General features: G+C 42.2%; 1 protein-coding gene and 1 pseudogene across 1 annotated transcript; one reads left to right on the top strand and one right to left on the bottom strand.

The window, feature by feature from the left end:
- Positions 1-5,377: 5,377 nt before the first annotated feature.
- LOC148000770 (small integral membrane protein 14 pseudogene) lies at positions 5,378-5,688 on the bottom strand (annotated as a pseudogene).
- An 8,118-nt stretch (positions 5,689-13,806) lies between these two features.
- On the top strand, positions 13,807-21,021 carry LOC148000769 (disks large homolog 5-like). The gene is made up of 5 exons (XM_087587163.1): positions 13,807-14,008; positions 14,749-14,911; positions 16,048-16,179; positions 16,638-16,814; positions 20,429-21,021. The coding sequence occupies exons 1-5, from the start codon at positions 13,858-13,860 to the stop codon at positions 20,511-20,513; spliced, it is 708 nt and encodes a 235-aa protein (XP_087443289.1). The 5' UTR covers positions 13,807-13,857; the 3' UTR covers positions 20,514-21,021.
- The last annotated feature ends 1,839 nt before the right edge of the window (positions 21,022-22,860 follow it).

Below are 22,860 nucleotides of genomic sequence, written 5' to 3'. Positions count from 1 at the left end.
GAGTGTTCTAATTGGAGTTTAAAGCATCCCAGAAAAAACCATGGCAAATTATATAACGGAATTATTGGAAAAATATGCATAATAGTATAGAGGATAGCTATCTGCCCAGCTCTTGTGCTGATTAAGGATTATCATAGATATAAAGCTAGTGTGAATCTTTTATCCAGAAACTAACTGGGCAAAGGATGGGCAGAAATCCATGGTTGGGATCAAATACTTTCTACACACAAAACCAGATTCAGCACCTAGAATTACAATCTTCCCAACCCCAGATAACTACAGACCAGCATAGAAACACAACCAGTAACAGCCAGGGCATTCAAATCTCTATTAGAGCCCATCAACACTATGACAGAAGGCCCTGAATATGTCAACATGACTGAAGAACAATAATAAAAAAAGACTGTAAAACAGCATTTGCACATATGGGAGAGGCCTTTAAAGAGAAAGTAAAGAAATGTGTGAAAACAATAACGGTGGAAGGAAATGAATAAAGAAAACCTAAACAGAGAGATGTGGATGAGCAAAATGTAGGAACTCAAGTAGTCTCTCAGAGGCAGACCTTAATAACAGACTACAAGAGATGGAATAGAGAACCTCAGGCATTGAAGAGATCATAGGAGGAATGGATGCATAGATAGAGGAAATCTTAAATCCAAAGGGAGGAAAAGAGTGGAGGGGGAAAAGGAATAAAGGAAAAGCAAAGGAAGAAAGGAAGGAGGAGGGAGGGAGGGAGGGTAGGAAGGAAGGAAGTCAATCCTGGAAGAAAACATCCAAGAAATATACAGGATTTTTCTGCAAAATAACAAATATAATAATGATAAAGACAATAAAGTATATAGGAAGGATGAAAATAAACTTGGGTCAAAGGCAAATAAAACAGAAAACAAAAACCAACCAACAAACAAACAAAAAAAATTCTCAACAAAATATAGAAGAAAATGTCCTTAACTTAAACAAGAGACTCATCAAAGTAAAAGGAGCACACAGTATGAAATAGACTGGAGTGGAAAAGGAATTCCCCTGGGCATATATTACCTAAGACAGTAAACATGGAGAACAAATAAGTATAATAAAAGCTGCAAGGGAAAAAGTACTGGTAACATACAAAGTCAGTCCTCCCATGAGAATCACATATCACTTCTCGCTAGAGACTCTAAAAGCCAGAAGAGCCTGGATAGATGCACCGAAGACTAAGAGACCAGACTAATAAAGTTGGATTTTAGTTGACCCAAGGGCCTCTCTTCTTTTATCACATACAAAATTATTAGATACTTCCTAAAATTGCCTTCAGAGCTTCTTTGAGGAAGCCTGAGGAGCTTAAGACCTCTGATAAAGTATTTTGTACAAAAGGACCTGCTTCCTTTTTCCTTATTTCTACTACAGCAGGATGGAGGCAAAGTTTTTTGCAAACTACTTTTAATAAGTAGCCCACATCATAGTTAATGGAAGAGAAAAGTTATTAGGATATGGGGGAAGAGGACCGGTTCACAATAGTTCTTCAGGAACGAGCTTGTTTTTCTTTGGCAGCAGTTCAGGACAACAGCAAGCAGCAAACCTGACTCCAGAGGGGATTTCTCAGGGGAGGAAAGCAGGAGTGAGGTGGAAACATTGTGGCAGCGGCTGTGCAGACTCAGGAGCTCCTGCTCAAGCTGCAACAAAGCACCCTGTGCTCTGAAGCACAGCAGCTTAGCCAGTTAGCTGGAGACCTGGCTCTCCCACTGCCTGCCTTACCTGGAATCCGCACAGGATACAAGAGGACAAACAACTGTGCCCAAGCTGAGCAGGCAGCGCAAAAGCGCCTGTGAAGGACCCGCAGGCACCGCCTTAGTCAGCTTCATAGGAGCAGAGAGTCTAAAGTCTTTTCCTCCTTCAAGCATGGCACCCCAGCCCATTTTCTTTCATTCCCTGCCTTCATTTTGATGGCTTCTACTTCCCTTCAGAAGTTTGTCGTTTAGTTTCTTTTCTCTCTTTTTTGTTTCTTTGTTACTTTCTTTCTATCAACTAATATAAAGGACCAGCAATTTGATATTTCTAACCTAATATTTGTTGTGGTTTATGCCATGCATATTTGCACATTAAAATTCTTTTTTCTTGCATTTGCCACACTTTAATTGGACTCATTAGCTTAGCTCAATTTCGGTTCTTGGGTTTTCTGAGGTAAGTGAATGTTGGGGTGACCTCATTCCCAACTCCTGATCCTTGTGCCTCTAAAGTCAAATGTTTATGAATTTTCAAAGTTTTCTTTGCCAGTGGATATGTGTGTGTCTGTGCACATATGTGCCACAATATTCAGTTCATGTTTCTACCATGGGTCCCAGGTATTGAACTCAGATAATCACACTAGTGCCGCAAGTTCTTTACCTGCTGAGTACCTTGCTGCTATTGCACGTGTGTGTGTGTGTGTGTGTGTGTGTCTAATTTTCATATATGTATATACCATATATTTTGCCTATCTCTGCGTCTCAATACCATTGTCCTTCCTTTCCTTACCTCTTCTATCATTTCTTTTTATCCCTCTGGACAGTTTCTCTTTGTTCACATCAGTTTAAAATGTAGGAACACACACACACTGTTTGAAAGCAAATTAAAATGAAAAAATAAAAATATGCAGTCTTTTTGATCAGTACTCCTTAGCAATAGCTTTTCTTTGATTTTTTTATACAATTGATATATAATAATTAATGGGAAATCAGCTTGAAAATTTTCCTTAATGATTATATCCTTGGAATTTTCATAAATGTTTCATAAATGTTATTATACTATCTGCAGATAAAAATGTCAACTTTTAATTCCTACTAGTGACAGGCCTTAAATTATCACCTTCCTCCATTCTGACCACAGCAGTCTGCTGTCTATAAGGGCGATCACCACTTACTGCTCAATGAAAGGGGAACAGAAGAGTGGTGTTGTTCTGACCCCTTCTAGCCAATGGCCCTTATGTGTTTGTCCTGAAGAAATGAGGATATGGATTGCTAGGTATGGGTGCCACCTTGTGGAAGTGAGAATTCAGTGCACCTGAGGGATGTCTTCTCCCACAGTTGCCCTGGCTGGAGGAGACCTGAATCATCCCAGTCACAAGCACTCCTCTCTCAAAAGAAACCCAACCTCAGCCTTAAAGGAAACAGACACTTAATTTCCAGTGAGATTCATGCACATCCCTCACTCTGGCATAAGTCCAAAGGACTTTCAGAAAAATGAAAGGGCACTTAGCGCCATTAGAAAATTCATGCCAGAGTCTTCTGTCTAGTCCAATTGAACAATGCCTCGAAATGGCCAGCTACAAGTTGTTAATCTATACGCCATGCCGTGAACCATCTAAGGTGATAGCATATTCATAACGCCCTAGTAGGCACTTAATTGCTTTTTTGTGGATTTGGGACACAAAGAAGAAAGTGCCTTTCATGGTGGTGGTCCACTGTTAGTTCAAGAGTTCAAGCAGGAGGGCAGAGGCAGGGAGTAGAACATCCTTGTTTACATAGATAGTTCCATGCTAAATACAAACAAAAAGATCTTCGATTACAAAATACAAAACTCAAAATGAACATGTCATTGCAGATGTGTGTCCCTTCTGAGCGCATAGGTTAAGATCAAACTTTATCATGCCAAGAGAACATTCATGAGAAAATTACTGGAGACACCAGGCAGATTAGAATAGAAGTAATGGTGCCGGAGAGGTGGTTCCACAGTTAATACTGGCTACTGTTTCAGAGGTCGGAGTTCAATTCCCAGTAACCACACAGTGGCTCACAACCATCTAGAGTGAGATTTGGCGCCCTCTTCTGGCCTGCAAGCATGCATGCAGGCAGAATGCGGTATACGTCATAAATCTTAAACAAACTATAATAAAAGTAAATAGGTTTGGAAAGCTCTGTGTGTTTTATGTAAAAAGTGCAACTACATCTCCTGCTATCCTGCATAGATATCTAGTGGCCTGCGGCGTCCTTCTATTTCTGATCGTTTACTCACCACTTCAATATCTGAGACCAGTGTCACTTATGTTATACTTCATCTAAGTTATAATGCACCATTGTCATTCAAGCCTGGAAATATTAACCCTTTGAAGGAATGTATAAAGAGTTTTAGTATGTTGTCACAGGATCTGTCAGGGGTTGGAGAGATGGTTCAGGGATTAAGAGTACCAACTGCTCTCCCAGAGATCCTGAGTTCAAATCTCAACAACCACATGGCTACCTACAGCCATCTGCAATGGGACCTGACGCCCTTTTCTGGTGTGTTTGAAGATAACTACAATGTACTCACACAAGTAAAAATTAAATATTAAAAAAAAAAGGAAAAACGGGACCTCTCAGTACAATCTGACAGAACTGAACATAATGGACTTGCTGTGTGAAACAGGGTGGCCTTGATCCTACAGGAATCTACCCATTTCTTTATTCCAAGTATTGAAATTGGCACTTTGAGTCACTATGCCCAGTTGTGAAGAGTCCTTTCATGGTCATGGTGAGCAACTTTGCTTATCCTTTCCCATCAGCCAATTCTTTCTATGTAAATGAGACCATTTCTGTAGTGTCTGGTTTCAGGTGAATTCTGATTGACTGTGTGATTCTGATATTTTTGTGACTCCAGTTGACTAAAGAGGAACCCATCCATGGTTTTCTAGGTCTCTGAGTGTTTTACCTCTTTTAAAAATATTAATCAATCATGTTTATTTAAAGTATTCCTAACGTCAGAAATTTTTAATGGGAATTTTTTAAAAAATGAGTAAACGTTGGGGATTTAGCTCAGTGGTAGAGCGCTTGCCTAGGAAGCGCAAGGCTCTGGGTTCGGTCCCCAGCTCCGAAAAAAAAAAAAGAAAAGAAAAAAGAAAAATGAGTAAACAACCAAATCGATTTTCCTATTCTAGCCATATAAGCCAGCTGGAGTTTGTAAGAAAAATGATCTAAAGCATCACTGTCAAGGACTACAGAAAACTGCCACCCACAGGTAAACTGCCACAGTAAAGTGACTACAGCACAGCTCTGTCACTCATACCAGAGAACCCAAAATAAATACCTTATGAAAAGAATTAAAATCTATCCAAACCACTTAAAATACTTAAATGCAGAAACCTTAAGTTTCCTTCAGTTGGGCCAGAAACCACCACAGACGCTATGGTCAGGGTTCCAGGGAGAACGAGTGGAAAGTTTAAGCTTAGGCCAACCAACATAGCCCTCGACTTTTCAAAGAAATCGTTTACTCAGGTATACTGTAAATAAGGACTGTGGCAACACAGGAAACAAAGGCAGTTGGCAAGTGAAACTTCTAGAAGCTCATGAAACTGCAGATGGAAAAGGAGAGACAGGTAGTGCCAGGTTCTCTGCAGTCCTTCGGTCGTGCAGGGTGTCAAACAATCGCTGCTTCCCACACCAGGATGTTAGCCCACAGGAGGGGCTGGCGGGACCTGTCCACTGTGAGGACTGGAGGGCTTTCCAGGAAGGCTGAAGCCTCTCAGGTGAGGAGGCCTCAGTAGAAAGAAGAGCACAGCGATCACCATCCAGGCCATCAAGATCACAGTGATGCTGATGCCACTGTCACCGGAGGGCCCTGGCAATTCCCGAAGGCATTCTGTGTCCGTACAATAGGCCCGGGACTGCCGGAGCAGATTGATGAGTCTTCTCATAGCGCGTTCCTGAGAGCAAATACATTCACAGGGATCAAATCCTCCTTCAGCCATGGTTGGTTACCAGCTTGATTTTACTCAACTCTTTAAAGCCGCCCAAACAAGTGGTGGGTGGGGAGGGTGGTGACCTGGAGTATTCTGGACGCCCCTGTCGCTGCGGCTGCTGCTGGCCGCCAGCCTCCTCCCCTCCGGATTAGATAGTCAATGTCACTATTAGCCACTAGACCCGGATCTGTGTTTTGCCTTTTGTATGGGTGGGTGGATCACGAGGTTGTCAAGTGTGGGCAGAATCTGGAAGACAGCTTTGCCTATCGAGGTTGGTGTTAGTCTTTGTATGGTTACCAGGAACCAATTCCAGATCCTCTGGAAGAACAGTAAGTGATTTCAACTGCTGTGATATCTTCCCTGCCCCTTCCTCTATACTTTGATCTTTCTTTCTTTTTTTTTTTTTTCTTTCTTTTCCGGAGCTGGGGACCGAATCCAGGGCCTTGCCGTTTCTATGCAAGTGGCTACAACTAAGCTAAATCCCCAACCCCTTACTTTGATCTTTCTGTAGTCTCTCTGACTCCATCTGCCATAACGAAAGACTTCATCTCATAAAACACTGTGGACAATAGCTACTATGAAAAAATACCGTAAGTTGACAGAACCTCCATTTTCACATAAATATATAAACACATAAATACACAAACATACCCAAAGAAACAAACAGACACACATAAACACACACAGAGAACGCACAAAGACACACATACACACAGCCCAAGTCATCATATTCTTTGGTAATTCTGTCCAGAGCAGAGTGGTAATAGGGATAGAAGAAAGTACTATTCCCAGCAATTTCAACTGAATACCATGTAATGCATATTTATGAGATACATATTTCACAATATTTTAGGATTCAAGTACATTATACTATATATCCTTTATTTTCAAAAGTATTGAAAGTTATGAAGAGAATTCCAGCCTAGTATCAGACTTGTGTCCATCAGAATCAGAACAGTTTGCTGTTTGAAACTTTCTTTTATTACAACTGTTTCCTAATGTCACATAGGAAACCCGGCTTCAGCCAGAAATGCCTTTAGCTACCACATGCATCTGAATCTCACCCTGGGAAAACCATGAGTATCCATGAGAGAATGTGTGTGGCTCTTTGATGTCCAGCTTTCCTGTAGGTCTCTTCTGGCTTGCACGAACACCACTCCTTGGTTCCTCCCTCTAAATGGCCGTGCAACCTTCTTGCCTTGCTCTGCTGCTGGTCACTGACAACTTGAGGAAGGTAAAAATTGCCTAGTGTGTTAGTGAAGCAGGCCTTTGAATGTCACTCTGAGGGGTTTTGGGGAGAGAATCGACGTAAAGCTCACTCTGAATGGTGGTAACACCATAACTCTCAGGCCAGGTGCCTGCACTGAATGGCACAGAGAGGAAGCTAAGAGCTAGAATTTCCCTATTTCTGCTCCCTGCTCCACCCACATAGTAAGAGTCTCATTCACATCCTGCCAGCCAGTCCACTTCTACCAACTGCACCTCTCACGGCTACACTTACCCCTTCTAGGATGGAGTCTGTGCTTCCCGACTCTGAGCCAATGGAACCCTCCTTTCTTAAAATGCTTCTGTGACAGAATGGGAAACACGACCAGTGCAGTCACTGCTTCCTTCTGCCTTTTGCAGTCTCCTCCCGCCTGGTTCCCTCACAGCCTTCGCAGTCCAATGTGTCTATAAGAAAACAGGCTAAAGATGTCACCTTAATTCTCCTTTGACTTGTCTCTGGGAAGAGCCTTTTGCTACATCAGCCCAGATAGAAGAGTGAAAGAGGAAAAAGAGAAGAGAAGACAGTAGATGGCCTAGGCAAGGGATAACTGAAGTTCTCCTTGTAACACAAGCTACTTCCCAAGATATTACCACTAATCCAGTTTCTGTGTCAATATGACCCCCAAAACCTAACCACCTATCATTAGAGCACATTTGCTGACAAAATTTTGTTGCAGTTAAATTTCTATTATATGTCTTTCAAAACACATGTAAAAGTGGAGTGGGCTTTTCCAGCTAGATTCATGACCTCCTCTCTCCCACACAGCACCCATACTCAAATCACCTGTGACATCTTGTTTCCTAAACACAGGTATGGCTGTCACTTTTACTTTTCTCCATGGGATAGTTTAGGTAGAGTGACCTGACCACACCTGCCCATCAATGATTGGCCTTCAAGCTTTAATGACTTCGGAAAATTTATGTTTGTTGATAATGGAAATCCTCCCACAGTATAAAGTCATTTGCTCCTGCTCTCAAACAGAGGAAAAGAAAGAGAGAGAAGGTCTGCCTGCTAGGCATAGTCAAGGTAGGTCAAGGCCTGTTGGCAGATTTTTCAGCCTGCTGATGTATGGAACCTTAAGAGAAGGTGTACTTGAGGCTTAAATTTCTATTGACCTTGGTGGTTAAAAACGGAGTAGTTTGGGGGATGGGAACGAATGCATTGTTTATTTTAACAATTTGTTTCTGTCAGCTTGTGGTTATGCTTCCCAGAGTGCTATAGTAAAATAGGGCTTTGAGAAATGTGCTTGTTGTTTCCTTGTACCCACCAGCAGCCCTTTCATAGCTGTCTCTTTCCTCTTCTTTTGGCCTTTCCTCATCTGCCCCTCAGAGAACCTTTCCACTTCCTACCAGTCAGTCCACCAAAGTAGGGCCATGCCGTTTCAGGAAACTGGAATTTCTGAAAAGCCCATTGAATATGGAAAGCAATATACCCCAGGATATGTCCTGCAGCTCAGAGTAAGATGTTGCAAAAAGAGGATAACTGACTGATCTCCCACTTTGTGCTTTCAAAAAGAACAAATACTTCAAAACCATAGTTTCTTCTGCCTCTCCATTACAGAATCTGATTTCAGCCCTGCACACTGTGCTCTCCTGGATCCATGGAGGCTAAGCTGCAGGTTCTGGAGATGCCAACCCCTCAGATGAATTCAATGTCTGCTCAACTCAGTCCATTCATTCACAGTTCCTGGAGTCATTGCGTCCACCGACCCAGACGCCCATCGCCGATCGAGAGTATTCCACGCAGCGGATCGAGTTCCAGCAAGCAGAAGGATCTTCAGTCACAGAGCACATTGCGGAACTTTCCTGACATGCTGGACAGAACTAAGAGGTTAGTGAGAAACAAGTTTGTGAAAAGGATCCTATGTCGCCATCTTCTGGGCAAATACAGAATTACATCCTATTACCTTACTTTGGAGTCTGAGGCTTCCTTCTAGCCTCGCATGTGCCTCTGTTCAAGACATAGATGCAGATATTCACAGCCAACCATTGGACTAAGCCTGGGAACCACAGTGAAAGAGTTAGGGAAAAGCCTGAAGGAGATGAAGGGGATTGGAACCCAATATGAAGAACAACAATTTCAATTAACTGGAGCCTTCAGAGTTCCTCGGGACTAAACTACCAACTAAAGAGGATATATGGTCCCGGCTATGGCTCCTGATACATATAGTGTAGAGCATGTGTAGCAACAACTGGCTCATCTGACATCTCTGGGATGGGAGGCAACTGGCCCTGTAGAAACTTGATGTCCCAGAGAAGGGGGATGCTAGAGGGGTGAAGAGGAAGTGGGTGGGTAGATGGAGGAGTGGCCTCTTAGAAACAAAGAGGATTGGGAGGGTATGGGGGTTCAAAGTGGAGAGACCAATGATGGGGATGACATTTGAAATGTAAACAAATAAAATGACTACTGTATAATAGATGGTAACAGATGTCTCCATAAGGACTAGATATTCATTATCTGTAACAGGTTCATTGAAAGTCAAAATCCATAACTGTTGTGACTTACTTATTATTGAAATTTCACATAGATGAACACAATCAACATTTTAACTTCTCTCCTTGCACCCATAATAAATCATTAGTTACCTTGATAAAACAATTTAAAAAGCAATTAGGGTTTCTACTCTCTTAGGCTTCGATACAGCGCCTCATTTTACTCTCCCACTCTATGTTCACTCCATTGCTGCCCTCTCCCTGTCTCTTCACATTTCACATTCCTATCCCTGACAGTGTCCCTCAGCCATCCATGAGTGAACTTGTACTTCCCTAAATGAGGACAGTCTGGCCCACGTCCCTAGACCCTCACACTAAACTGATCATACAGTCACACAGATTGAAGAATCAACAGCTAACACCCACACCCACATTTCAGTGAATATGTATCCCATTTGTCTCTTTCAGTCTGGATTGCCTCATCCAGAATGACTTTTACTAGATCCATTCATTGTCCTGCATAGTGCATGCTTCCTTTTTGCCTTTTGTAATTGTTAAGCAGCAATGCAGTGTGTAAATGCACCACGTTTTCTTTATGCATTCATCCGTTAAGGGACAACTTAAACATTTCCAAATTCTAAGCATTATAAATGAGCTTCACTGAACATGGTTGAGCAAGGGTCTGTATTCTAGGATGAATCAACATCTGGACATGAGACCTGGAGTTGTATCTTAAGGTACAACAATTTTCACCTTCCTGAAGAACCATCATACTGATCTCCGAAGTTGCTGTAGAAGTTTGCCTTTCCACCAGGAGAGTATGAATGTTCCCCTTGCTCCATAACCCAGTCAGCTTGAGTTGTCACATGTGTTATTAACTTTAGTCATACTGACAAGTGTGAAAAGTGATCTCAGAGTAATTTTTATTTGCATTTGCGTGATGTGGAAGGATGATGAATATTTCTTATGAATTTCTGTCATTTGAGTTTCTTTTATTATGAATGTTATGCTTAGATATGTAGCACTTTTTAATTATTTTTCTTCATATACAGTGTTTTAGTTTTTCCAATATATATTTATATTAGCCTGTTGGGCCCTACCTTGGAGTGTTTCCCTTCCCCCTCGCTGTGCCTTTCAGCCTACTATGGCCAGAAGTTGTTTACACCCTTGGCAGCTTCTCTCGGTCCCTGATTTGGGGCCAGGACCTTCCATGGCACCCATTCCTCTTGCTGAGCCTTTCAGCTTATTGATGTTAAGAAGTTGTTTACGCCCCTGTGTTGGGGCCGGGACTTGCCACGATGCAGATTTTTCCTGTTTTCCTATTTTCCTGGTTGGGGTTTTCACCTGCTTTATTGTTTTTCCACGGCTTTTGCCTCTGGTATATAAGGAGATCTCAGTAAAGCGTGGACAGCCTTCTTTTAACACGAATGACCCGAGTGTGTGTTTCTTCTTAACTCTTATAGGCCTATGCCCGGTTCTGAGTGTCCTGATGACACAGGCATCATCAAATGGAGGTCCCACCAAGATTGGAAAAGAGAGGACAACCTGACGAGATGGTCCCAGGAAGCCGGCCAGTGAAGGAGGGACGTATTGGGGAAAATGGGCCAGGAAAAGTCCCAGTAAGCAGGATACAGAAGCACCGTGGGCATTGAAAGCACTTGCAAAGAAAAATAAAGATTTGGGGTACTGGTGAGTAAACCTTGTAAAAAGGGACAAGGTAATAATGGTCAAATGTTTTTGTGTACGTGTTCTTTTAGAGTTATGCTAAAATCTAGAGAAGCAAAGTTAATTCTCATAGATGCTTTTAGTCTTTGGACCCTGATTAGAGACAGTTTACACCCTAGACAAGAGAAAAAATGGTTTGAGAAAAACATTCCTCCCAGACTCTCCACAGATGCTTTGGCAAAAGAAGGAAAGTGAGATTAAGCTTTTTAAGAGCTCTCCTAGGGACATCCTGCCTCCTTGCTGGCTCCTATTGGAGAAGTGCTTATTTCTGGTTCTGGGTCCTTTAGGTAGGATATCTGGGTCCCTTTGGTGGGACACCATCTAGCTCCTTCCCTCTATGTCTATTGTCTGTCCTTGTTGCACCAAGCTGTCCATGGATGTCAATGTATGTCTGGGTTGTGCTTCTTGTTGCTTGAATGTTTTTGTGTTTCATGTTTAAAAGAAAAAATGGTGAAAACTTTAAATGCTGGTTGATTCCCCCTTGATTTAGTTTTAAGTCCTTTCAAGAAAGGAACAAATAAATAAAACAGTTTCAATTGACCTTTGGAGCCCAGCATCCTAGATAACTGGTTATCTCTGGTGTTAACTGTCATGTGTGTCTCTGACTGAATCCTGCCTCAATGGAGGAATGTAGCTAGGAGCCTAGGTCTGTCCACTGGGGAAGCTCCCCAGGGGGCTGGCTCAATGTCTACACTAGCTGGCCTTAAAGGTGCCAGCAGCTTCAAAGCTTCTATGGTAATGGAGCTGTTAGCTGTTTCTCTTAGAGAAATCTTTGACTGTGATATTTGGAATCAACAGGTAACAAGGTGCTTCTTTTAAAATGACAGCTAAAGAAGTAAAAATGGTGTTTGATCTAAGTACTAAAGATATGTGTAGTCACTTCATTTTTTTCTGTTTGGTTTTAAATGTATAATAAGCTTTACATGTCTTGGCTATAGGTGACTGGCTTTTAAGTTATTGGGTATGGTTGAAAATTTGTAATATTTGTAATAGAATGTTGGCTTAAAAAAGGAGTCATTCGAGAAAACACGTGGCATGTGCCAACCCAGGGAAACAGGTCTAGATTGGGATAATATTTTAATATAACTCTTATCATGGAAACCGGACTTGTAAAAGAATTTAGGGCAATGTCTCTTTGGTGAGGTATTAGAGCCTGCAATATCGATCCTTCATATGCAAGGCTTGGCCGTCATACTTTATAGCATGAGGAATGGACTTGGTGTTTTGGAGAGACTGGATTTTGGAGGATAGTTTGGTGGAGGGTGAGTTTTGCTTTCCAAAGATATGGCTGTGCTCTGATGTTACAAGGGAAACTTAAAGATTGTGGCTAATGATTGCCAGTGTTACATTGACTACAGTTTACAGTCTGATCACAGACAGACCTCGGGATTCTAACTCACACATATCTGTGCTTAAGAAAAAATCAAACAGGTGGAGATTGTCACAAGGGTTGATGAGGCTATGGAACTTATAAGAGCATGACAGCCTGCTTCCTCCAACTGCTATTTCAAGAAATACATATAGAATTATTATAGATTTAAAAGATTGGTCTTTTTTTTTCTTTTCTTTTTTTTTTTTTTTTTTTTTTTTTGGTGCTGGGGACCAACCTGGGGCCTTGCTCTACCACTGAGCTAAATTCCCAACCCCTAAGAGATTGTTTTTATACTGTTTCTTGCACTCTTGGGTTGTTGTAAAATATTTCATTTCTTGTGTTTCCTTGGGTTTTGTTTGACTTGACCATACATTTGTATGCCTTTTTGAAAGAAAAATGTACTAATTTTTATTTATTTTGGTGAATTGTTCTTTGGATGACTTTTGTCTGTGGTTCCTCTGAATGCAGTTCCCTCGGTGGCCAGAGAGACACCAGATACTGAGTTATAAATGATGGTTAAGCACCCTGTAGGTCCTCAGAGTGAAGCCAGCAGGTTGCCCAGGTCGAACTCCAATTCTAGCTCCCAGTGCACCATGATGTGCTACAGCTTCTCTGCTTCCTCCTGCTCTTCCTTGGCCAGCAGCACCTCTGCATTCTGCCCCTCCATGGCTCTCGCTTGGGTCTCAGTTCCTCCCTCACTTTTGGGGATTTTAACTTTAAGAATGGACAGAAAGTTTACAATTTGATGTTTGCTCTATACCTGAGAAGCTTTTTTGCCAGGAAAAGGGAGTTTCCATTGCACAAAATGGGATGGTAAGACAGAGATTTCAGGAAAAAACATGGGTGAATATATTGAAACCATGACCCCTCTCAAGGCACACTCCATGAAACAACATACTCCAACTTGCATACATTTAAAGGTGAAGGAAAAAAATATTCGCCTCTGGGGAACAGTAACAACTGTAGAAATTGGACTATATGTCACATGCATGGACACTGGGTTTATACATTTCAGGAAGAAGAATATCCCTCATCCACGGTCTTTAGGTCTTTGGCTGTTAACAAAGATGTTCTATCCATTTCAAGGTCTGATACAACTCTCCCTCTCCTCAGCAACTGAGTTGTAATGAAGCAGTGAGAACTCTGAAGCTCTGGAAGGAGAGTGAGCGAATGGGTGTTCCTGGCTCAAAAGCGAGTCTCTGGAAAAGCCACTGCAGAAACTGGTCAGTCTGGGTGGAGGTAGTTAGCAAGTAAGCTATGGCATTTCCCAGTGACATCACCGGTAGTGTCTTCCCTGGAAATTCTCTTGTATCCAGGAGATACTAGAATGTTCTGTGATGTCAGCAGTGTTGTGGTGACACCAACTGCCTGAGCGATTTCCCTTCATTTCCTAATGGGTTCCCGAGGAGGCATGTTCTCCAGGATCCTCAGTCTCTTTCGGAGGGACAATCATATCCATGCAGGCACCAGACCAAGGCAGAGGGAGGCCAGCCTTCTATCATGTTGGAGAAGAAGACGAATGGAAATGTCCTTGAGGAGGTCAAGTGAGTACTGGGCAGGGCAAGGGGAGCTCCCTGGAGGAGGTTGGCTTGTGTTGTTCCTTCCAGGAGTAGGACGTATGATTTAGAGCCTCAGTCTTCCTAATGGCTGACCCAGACACAATAATTTCTGATCATTAGTTTGACAGAAAACCAAGAACTGTTATATGTCAAGGGGCTTTCCTTGGATCTCTTTAGTGTCCTGGGCAGTGTCAAAGAATACCAGGATGAGCCTTTATAAGAATAACAAAGTGTCTCTTCCACGATCGGCTGTTGAAACACTTCATTCTCAGCAGTGTCCTGTAGATTACTTGGGTAATTGATGCCAAGAGGGATACTCTCCTGGTCATATATCAAGGTCTCAGTTACTTTGTCCTTGAACACACATGATTAGGGATTCAAGATGTTAAGCAGTTTGAACTCAAGGACTTACCTGCCTCACATCAGACATTAGCTGAGAAGGTCCTCCAATTCTTCTTGTTTAGGCCAGCTTTAGAATTTCAGTGACAGAGGAATGGCTTTAGGAGGTGTGGTCTATATCTATGATGGCATATGTCATCATATGGCTCTGATGGTGGGAACAGGGAACTAGCTGAGTTCAGCTTAAAGATAGCTTTCTTGCTCTGTCAGGGATTCACTGTATCTGTAGAACTGTTCATCCTCAGACTTCTGTTTAGAGTAAGCATAGTTTTTCTTGACACTGTGTCCACATATATGCCTGTTTACTGGTATTTATCTACCTACAGAGTTTGATCAGAAGGCATCGTCCCAACCCTCTACGACACCTGTTGAAGAGGAGAGAATGAAGCGTTTGGAGAACATCAAAATTGCTCTCCAGAAGATGCAGAAGGAGAGAGATGAACTCAGGAGTATCCTGGCCGATTACCCAGGAAAGAATTTAAATGACAGGTAGTCACAATGCAAGTTCTGTTAAATCCACATTTCCTCACATCACAGTAGGCTACAGCTCCAGGGTGTCCTCATGGTCAAAATCACTTTCCTGATTGCATCAGAATGTGAAGTTCAGATGGGAATGGGATGGTGGCACAGGCTATTTTAATTCCTACAAACGGAAATCATAGCCTGTGGCCTGATTGAATCACAGTCTGGGAGTGAGGGTAGTAGTGTGTGAGCTCTCATTGTGTGGTTTAAGGAGACTGGACAGGTGTTGGCTTGTGGGAATTTCTAGGTGCTCTGATTATGACCAATCATTGTTGTAATTGACGTGGAGGTGCTTTGGGTTCAATAGGTCCTGTGAAGAGCTGGAGGGGCCCAATCCCACTTGCTGCCTCACAGTGTGTGACTGGACTGACAACAGGGGATCACTGGTTTTCTCTGATTTTATTCATTGTATTTGGAGATAATGCCACATCCTTATATTTAATTGGCATTCTAATTGTATTTGAGAGAGAGAGAGAGTGTGTGTGTTTTGTGTGAGTTTGTGTGTGTGTAGGCATGTGTGAGTGTGTTTGTGTGTATCACTTAAGATCTGGGTATTCTATGTACTGATTTGGCCTGAGAATTATCCTGTGTCAATTTCCATGGCATGATAATGATGAGGGTGAGAGCCTCACTGTGAGCAGTAGAACATTTCACATCTGCTCAGGTGGACGCACATGGGAATCTCCTGGTGCGTGTTATAAATTCTTTTCCCTGTAAATACTGTTCATGTTCCTTTGTGTTTTCATGTAGCAATAGATTCTATGATTGAGAATTGTTACCTAAGAACAGGAGAATAGTCTTCATGGGCTTAAGTTGGAGCCTGGATTGTGACACAGGGTCCTCGAATGTTCTTGGCAAGCTAGTCTATTCCTTCAAACCCCCTCAGGGAGCTCAAGCAAATCAGCTCCCTCCTTCTGTTTCCTGGCACTGCTGTCTCCGTGTTCACAATAATAAACTTAATAAATATCAAATGACCCAGTACCAAGAAGCAAGGGCGTGGCATGTCCTAGGCTGGGGTAGTTCAGGATTCAGTCTGAATTCATGTAATTCTTGAATCCTTCATTCATAATGTTATTTCATCCTTGGACCATGCCTTACCACAGGAACAACTTTGAGTCTGAAATGCTCACGATGCAGCACCAGGAAGTGATGACCGACATGAAGAAAATGAGCGAGCAGGTCAATAGAGCTTTGGTCAAATGTACACACCTAACACTGGAAAATGACTGGTACTGGTGAGTAACTTACAAGGTTGTGACCCCAGCACAGGGCACAGCATGTGTCAGCCCATTCTTATCTTTGAAGTAAAGTGAGGATCAGGCTTTTTAGTGTTTGAAGCAGACCAGGAAGCCTGTGTCTAAGGAAGGCTCTAGGACACACAGGACACAGAAAGATTGGCCTCCAAGCGACATTCTAATAAAATGGACAAATAAGCACACATGGGGATTAAGTCCTCTTCTGGGAAAAACTTGAATCAATGGTGTCAGGTTTTTGAGAAGTGCCCTGAGTCTTCTGGAATGTGGCTCTTTTCTCCATTTGACCTGTCTCTAGGTCATGCTCCATGGCTACTGTGGACTTGGACTATAATCTGGGACTCTCTTCAGATCAGGACCCTAGAAGGAGTAATGGACTTGGAGACGTGGGAGGAAGTTGGAGACTGGCTGGGAGTCACCATTTTTTCTTTGTGTCTCAGCCGCAGCTTCTGCCCCCTCCTAACTGAGTTGTTTGAGCTGAAGAACAATGCCCAGAGAGCACGGCATGAGAACAGGGAGCTTCTATGGGAACAGATTGCACTGGAAGAGTCTATTAAGGAAACAACAAGGTTCTGTGGGGAAGCCAGTATGAAAATCCGTGTAACAAGCAGCCTCAGGTAGGATGAATGAAGCATCAAGGGCAGGTTTTCCTGATATCTAAGCATAAACCAAGTCAAACCAGTTTAACCTTTCTCCACCTTATCCAGACACTCTCCTAGGTCTCATCCAGTTTTTCATCTCTTTGAACAATTACAAAACTTTCTGTGATGTTAGCTTCATGCAAGAAACTGGAGGATTGACAACCAAATCCTCCTGCTCAACTAGAAAATGCATTTCCTTAAGGGGGATCTGTTGATCACACACTGCACACTTACATGCCATTATGCTAGAGGGATGCCATGAGGTAGCCGTCTTTGTAGTGCACAGAACTGATTAGAGTTCAGTTCAATTGCCAAAAGAATGGCTCTCATTGTCAATTATGATGGGGCTTGTGGACTTTCTCTCCTTTTCCCCGTACATTGAAAATGGTCCCTCCTGCCTGTCCAAATCGTGGTTTCTAGTGACAGAGCTTGAGAAGCGGTTTTGTCCGTCCTGTTTTATGTCAGTGTTTTAGTGTTCTTTCCTGTGGCTTATGTCCTGGAGCTGACTGGATGAACAGGGATGTAGGAAAGACTTCTCTCAGGGTGAGGGTTTGTGTGAGATATGTGAGGATTAGAGGGATATTTTTGTCCAGCTCTCTCAACCTAGTGTGCCCAAGAAGTGCATTCCCTACACAGGTTTACTCTATAAGGGATGGATAGCAGTGTCTAAGCTCTCACTTGACACATTTCCTTTGCCTAATCTGCATTCAAAAACTGTTCTTCCAGCATGATGGCCTCCCCATTCTTTTCTGCTTCTCACTTATGATTTCTGTTCTCTCTCTCTCTCTCTCTCTCTCTCTCTCTCTCTCTCCCCCCCCCTCTCTCCATCTCTTTCTGACTCTGTGTGTGGGGTGGTGTTTTTTGTGTGTTTGTGGGTACATATATGTGTGATCATGTTTATGACTATGGTGCATATTGTACTTTGGAAGTTGTTTGTTTTAATTGTTTGTGATATGGGGGTCTTATATATATAAGTGTGTGTATATGTGTGCTTTTTCACATGTGTGTGTGAAGTCATCAAGTTTCTGAACACAGACACATATATATATTTATATATATTGTATAAGTCTATATGTGCATATTTAGAAACATGTAAAAGTATACACACACACACACACACACACACACACACACACACACACACACCACAAACACTCTGAGAGAGAAAGAAGAAGAGAAAACATAATCTTTCCAATTACATTTTAAACTGTTCTTAATGGGGTCTTGATCACTATTCAAACTATTTACACTGGGAAAACTATTCATAAACATTGATATTACTTGGAGAAAACTCAGGAATAGGGTACAGGGATGTGAGGAGAGGCTGCTGTGTGAAATCTATATACCTCAGTATAGAAACTGATGACTCAGAGCTCTTCTGCCTTCTTTGCTCTCGGTGTATAGTAACACTGGAAGGTCATGTGGCTTGTTGTGTCTTCTCAACATCCTGGTTATGTTAATCGTTACCTGCCACCACTTTCTTTCCAGATTGGCCTAATTGGTTGAATATACCTTGGCTTTGGAGTTTGGCCTGGAATTTGTTAATTGGAAGATTAATTTGCTTAGAGTTGAATCTGCAAGCAGAAGATGTCCAGGAGTTATGCTGAGGTGGAATCACATCTTTGCCTCAGACAGAAACTTAGGCTCAAAATCGTCCAAAGCACTCACCCTGTGTTGTGTTGTGGCAATCTTAACCATTGTTATTCAAAATCATTTGATCTGAGTGAAAATCATCTGTAAGGAGGGTTTAGAACAGTGATGACCCTCAGACATTGCTGGAGGTGTCAAATGGGTAGCCCTGTGAGAAGCAGTGTACAACTCTTGTCAAAGTTCAACCTTTTGACACAGCGATTCCAGAACAAGAAGTAGGTGTGAGCAGAGAAACTGTGGCACATTAGTGTTTAGTGGTTCACCTCAGAGCAGCCATGAAGCAAAATTACCCAGATGTCCATCAGTCAGAAAGTGAAAAGGTACAATGTTGTCCAGCCCTTCCATGGACTGCGGCTGAGTTTGATTATACCTGCCAGCATTTGGCTTTGAATTAGTCAGCCTTATCTTACTGGAATTATATCTGATAGCATCCCAGTACAAGTTTTACCTTGGATTGTGGTTATGGAGATTTCCTAGCTGTTTGTGCTGGTAGTTTGTTTCCCCTGTCAGGTACTGTATGGTAAAGGGACCTCATATTGAAAAATGCAGCTCACTTTGCATGCACTGGGAAACAGTGAGCAGAGGACTGAAGAGGCTCAGCTGCCCCCCCCCCCCCCCCCCAGTGCTCTGATTCCTGAAATCAGCCTCCTGTGCACGGCCTTGTGACCTTGCTAAACAGGCTTGGCTAACAGGCCTAGATGTCACATTTCTAATTTCTGATTTTCAGGGGAATACACTTTATTGGCTGAGCTGTCTTTAGGCTATGCTCATGGTGTACTTACTCCACTCCAGGTTTTTTTTTTCTTATGCCACAATAGTAGACTGGGTGATCCCTTCTATTACCATTAACTGGGAAACTAACCACATTCTGCAAAATACTCTGCTTGTATATGTGAACAAATATATTTGGGTGAGTTCAAAAGTGTGTATGTCTGGGTGTCTGTCTGTCTGTGTCTGTATACATGTATGTCTCCATGGACAATATAATCTTCTAATGACCAGGATGAGGAGAGAATGGAGGAAAGTCTGCAGGACCCCCTGAATCAGCAAAAACTGGTCACTGAGCAAAAGGCCTTTTCTGAGAAGATGCAGCATCATTTCGGTGTCACTGAGAGGATTTGAAAGCACAGGATGAGAGGACCCAAGTAGATTCCCTGTACTTATAAACTGTCTTATTGGGTGTGTGGCTTTCTCCATAGTTCTCAGCACCTGTCACCTAGGAGCAGCTCAGAATATTTTTCTTGTCCATTTTAAAAGAAATTCCGTCCATGAAGTGTATGTGATCCATAGAGATTCTGGATATTGTGTACTGATCCCTCCAGTCTGTGCTCTCTTGTATTATCTGAGCCCAGTGCCTTTAGGTCTCCCCACAAATAGTTTTACGATACACATAAACAAAGGAGTGGTATAGTTTATTTTCTGCATGAGTATCTCCTTTGGACTTCAATGCCTACCCTCGGCAAGATTTCCATGCAGCATATTCTTGCCAAGTATAATATCACTTCAGTGTGCATGTACTTCTTGAGATATTGTTTCTCTGGATCTTTGCAGATTTTGAGGTTGTCATGTGGACCCCAGGCATATTCCTGCACTGGAGGAATAATAATAGTCTTCATTTCAGTGATGGCCAGACTTCCAAGGCCTTCCTATTGTTTTCTAGTTTGTTCATATCTCTCCTCATCTGACATTGAGACATTGCTACATGATATTAAAATATAATGTATACGTATGATTGGAATTATCTGCTGTTCACTGTTTAATTTTTAGCAGTTTTAAAAGCTGGGAAAATATGCAGGCCTGTGGGATCTCTTACCCTTCTCTCTTGGGCATGAGAGAATGACCTCAGATGAAAGATCATCCTGGATTATCCTGCTGAATTGTGCTGCTGTGTATGGGATAAGTGACATGGCAGGTCCTCACCAGGTCTTTTCCACCCCTAGGTCTGAACACTGCAGCAGAAGCTTTCCCAGGGCCCAGACCAGGACTACAGCTCTCAGAGACAGGACTGTCCACCAGGAGCACTGAGGGTGCAAAAATTGACACCACCTCCCGCATCTCAGTCCTTGTAACCATACCAATCCTGGGCTGAATTTGAAAGACCTTGAGATGTGACCTGGAACACGCCTCACGTTTAACCTTTTGACGACTTGTCCATCAACAACCAACCACTCCGAGTGAGGGAGGTCTACATTCATCTTGAGGAGATTTTTACCATCTTACCTGCCGTTCTGCTGTGTTTGCAAGGCCAGCAACAGGCTGGAGTTATATGTTGAAGAATCAGCAGGAATTGAATGCTGACTAATTTACTTGTTATATTTGTTTTTAGTTTGAAGTTTGGTTTTATGCATTTGGTTTTATTTGTTTACGTTTGAAGTTTTGTTATTTATTTGTTAACTTTAGTTTTTTAATTAATATGCTATATTCTTAAGGCTATATACATTGAACTCATTGACTCCCCACTTTAAAATGTTCTCGAATAAATTAATTTTTGCCAATAAATAAAAATGTGACCTTTAACCCTTCACTCACCAGACCGTCCTGAGTCGTGTGTGGTTCTTCCTCCTGTAACAGCACAAGTGTAAGGCAACAGTGGTGTTCTACAAGTCTCATGCAGCTTAGGCTTCACCATCAGTTCACAGCCAGCCAGAACTGCACAGGAAACTGTGCTCTTGATGTAGACAGTGTATCGTGCTCTGTGGATCCCACATACATGACGAAAATTATCCTTGCTTTATCCTTGTGCTCACAAATTTAGCTTCCTTTATACTGACAGACAAAGGAGAAACAGAAGGATTTCTCTAATACATTAGAGGAAATAAAACCATTCAGTATAGGAATATAAAAAGCGATCAGGACACACAGAGCTGTATGCCTCTGCATTCCTTATAATAAAGCATCGGTTATAACTGCACATTTATTGAATTCCAGCAATTTTGGAGGAACGATATTTTTAAATTTTTTATTAGATATATTTCTTTACTTACATTTCAAACGTTATTCCCCATCCTTATTTCCTTCCTTAAGCCCCCATTCCGTTCCCTCTCCCTTCTCCATATGTGTATCCCCTATACATCCCCCTTATTGTTCACCCATATTCCCCTGCACTGCCCCTGGAACATTTTCTTTATTGTTTTATTGGTTTGTTTGTTGTTATTCTTTTTCTCCCATTTTTATTAAATTGGGCATTTCTTATTTACATTTCAAATGTTATTCCTTTTCCCGGTTTCCTGTCCATCAGCCCCCTAACCCCTCCCCTTCCCGTTCTAAATGGGTGTCCCCTCCCTGTCCAACCCCCATTACTGCCCTCCCCAACATTCCCTACACTGGGGGTTCAACCTTGGTAGTACCAAGGGCTTCCCCTTCCACTGTTGCCCCAACAATGTTATTTACTGCTACCTACGCAGGGTCAGTCCATGTGTAGTCTTTGGGCTGTGGTTTGGTCCCTGGAAGCTCTGGTTGGTTTTTATGGGGTTGCAAACCCCTTCAGCTCCTTCAGTCCTTTCCCTAGTTCCTCCAATGGGTGTCCCGTTCTCAGTTCAGTGGTTCGCTTCAGGCATTTGACTCTGTATTTGACATGTTCTGGCTGTGTCTTTCAGGAGAGATCTATATCCAGTTGATGTCAGCATGCACTTCTTAGCTTCATCCGTCTTATCTAGTTTTGGTGGATATATATCCATATCTATATCTATATCTATATCTATATCTATATCTATATCTATATCTATATCTATATCTATATCTATATCTATATCTATATATCTATATATCTATCATCTATCTATCTATCTATCTATACATCTATCTATCTATCTACCTATATGGACCACATGTGGGGCAGGCTCTGAATGGCCGTTCCTTTATTCTCTGCCCTAAAATTTTCCTCCCTATCCCCTCCTGTGAATATTTTTGTTCCCCCCTTAAAGAAGGAGTGAAGCATCCACATTTTCATCATCCTTCTTGAGTTTCATGTGGTTTGTGCCTTAGATCTTGTGTATTTCGAGTATAACTAAGAGGCGAGGATGCAAAAGAATCAAATGAATAGCTTGAGGCCAGAGGTTAGTGGTGAACACCAGAGGGAAAGATCATTCTTCCAGAAAGAATTGGCAGGCTTCTGGTAACTCAGCTTTACCAGACTACTTGTCTTGGGTCCACAGAACACTCTGAGTTGCCAACACCAAGGTATGTTACACCTACATACACTGGACAGTGTAGAAGGAGATGTCAAAGCCAGATGTCACATTTACACCTAGGTAAATAAAAAACAGAAATCATTTACCCAGAAAGGATTGCATACAGGTAGCCAACGCTATGATAAATTATGGGAACCTGAATTAACTGACACATGGCCTCCTAGAGTCAGATAAAAGTACCT

Source organism: Rattus norvegicus, chromosome 15 (assembly GCF_021556685.1).
Source record: "Rattus norvegicus strain SHRSP/BbbUtx chromosome 15, alternate assembly SHRSP_T2T, whole genome shotgun sequence".
NCBI classification, from domain to species: Eukaryota; Metazoa; Chordata; class Mammalia; order Rodentia; family Muridae; genus Rattus; species Rattus norvegicus.
This window is presented reverse-complemented; position numbering and strand designations above follow the sequence as displayed.